Source organism: Cyprinodon variegatus, unplaced genomic scaffold, assembly GCF_000732505.1.
Source record: "Cyprinodon variegatus isolate N-32 unplaced genomic scaffold, C_variegatus-1.0 Scaffold119, whole genome shotgun sequence".
Taxonomy (NCBI): Eukaryota; Metazoa; Chordata; class Actinopteri; order Cyprinodontiformes; family Cyprinodontidae; genus Cyprinodon; species Cyprinodon variegatus.
The window spans coordinates 59,697-61,128 of NW_015150572.1; the positions used below are offsets into that span (position 1 = coordinate 59,697).

A 1,432-nucleotide genomic window follows, 5' to 3' on the forward strand; every position below is an offset into this window, starting at 1 on the left:
ACCCTTTAGAGCCCGCCACTTAACAGATTTGGGTCTGTGCAAGCAGCCTCTTGGCGGCGCTGTTGCTAATAGTTTGAGATGTGTACCCGGGGTTAAAAAGTTATTATTTGGTATAGGTTTTAATTTCAGGACACGCACAGCCAGATTCGGGATTCGGGACAAAAGCTTAGAATTCGGGACTTTCCCGATATTTTTGGGACATCTGTTCACCCTGGAGGCGCAGATAGTCGCCTAACTCCTGCTGCTCTCTGATGGCCTGGTTGAGGTACCAGAGTTCTTCTTCACTGGTTGTTGTTTTCCCAAAAAATCCAAAATGCTTTTTTTTTTATTAGACTATGTAAATTTACTAGTCTGCTGCGGGGAAACCTCTTCACTCAGCGACCACTAGCTTGCTTGATGTTGCCATGACAACGTAACTTTGGTGAACTTGAGTTGATTAGGCTATAAAAATAATTTGATTAAAATCAAATACATGTAATAGTAAAGTAAAAAAAAATAATAATTTCACAACATATTCATAAGAAATTTATAAAATTATAAATTGTGCTGTTTTCATAAAAAAATTATTTTTAATACATTTTTAAAAAAAAGTTGCCCTCTCGCCACTAGGGGTGATGCAGCACCCCCACTTCCCACCGTGGTAGCTAGTCTCAATTTATTATTTTTTTTGGAAGTGAAGTGATTATTTAGAACCAGAAACTGCTTTATTGTCCGACATTATGAGCAAAAGAAATTTCACTTTGGTTTCAACACATTATCTTTATAGGAAAAAAAACATTAAAATTAAATGGTCTGCTTTCAGACTGAAATATTTCCAAACTGAATTTCTCCCTGTTTTTATCTGCCGTTCCTAACAGAGGATAACTGGATTTCCGCTCTTTATCTTTAGTTGTTTTGTTTTGCAGGATCAGCTTCAGCTAGAGTGGCTCTCAGACATCTCTCATTTCATTGGCTGCTGTTACTCTACAATCAATCAAGCTTTAAAAACCAAATCAATAACATGGATGCTCACCAGGGAGTCCAGTTCAGAGGGTTCACAGGCGAACAGGTGGGTGTTGACTCCCAGCGTGGTGAAGACGGCCTCGTCGCTCGGACGGAAAACGGCTTTTTCTACAGACACAGTTGGTGACATCATCTTCAGACATCAGCAGAAAGGTGGAAAAAACCAAACAAACGTGGGTTTACAGACCTCCGGATGAGGTGACGGCCACCAGTATGAGGTTCCCCGGTAGAACTGGTTGGTCTTCACTGTACTGGAGCTTCTCTTTGACCAGCGCCAGAATCTCTCCGACCCGACAGGACAGGCGGCTCCGGATGGTGACGTATGAGTGATCCGGGGTGTACACCCTGCAGAAGACTACAAACACCCCCGAATATTTCAGATATTAAACAGAGTTTAAAATCCTCCTTCTCACATATAAAGCCTTAAATG

General features: G+C 41.2%; 1 protein-coding gene across 1 annotated transcript in view; it reads right to left on the reverse strand.

The window, feature by feature from the left end:
- Positions 1-1,432, reverse strand: part of rapgefl1 (Rap guanine nucleotide exchange factor like 1) — a 40,329-nt gene that overhangs the window by 11,550 nt on the left and 27,347 nt on the right. The window contains exons 7-8 of the mRNA XM_015375435.1: positions 1,190-1,357; positions 1,013-1,110 (exon numbers count right to left, since the gene is read on the reverse strand). Coding sequence (XP_015230921.1) covers positions 1,013-1,110; positions 1,190-1,357 — 266 coding nt within the window. The remainder of the gene's footprint in view (positions 1-1,012; positions 1,111-1,189; positions 1,358-1,432) is intronic.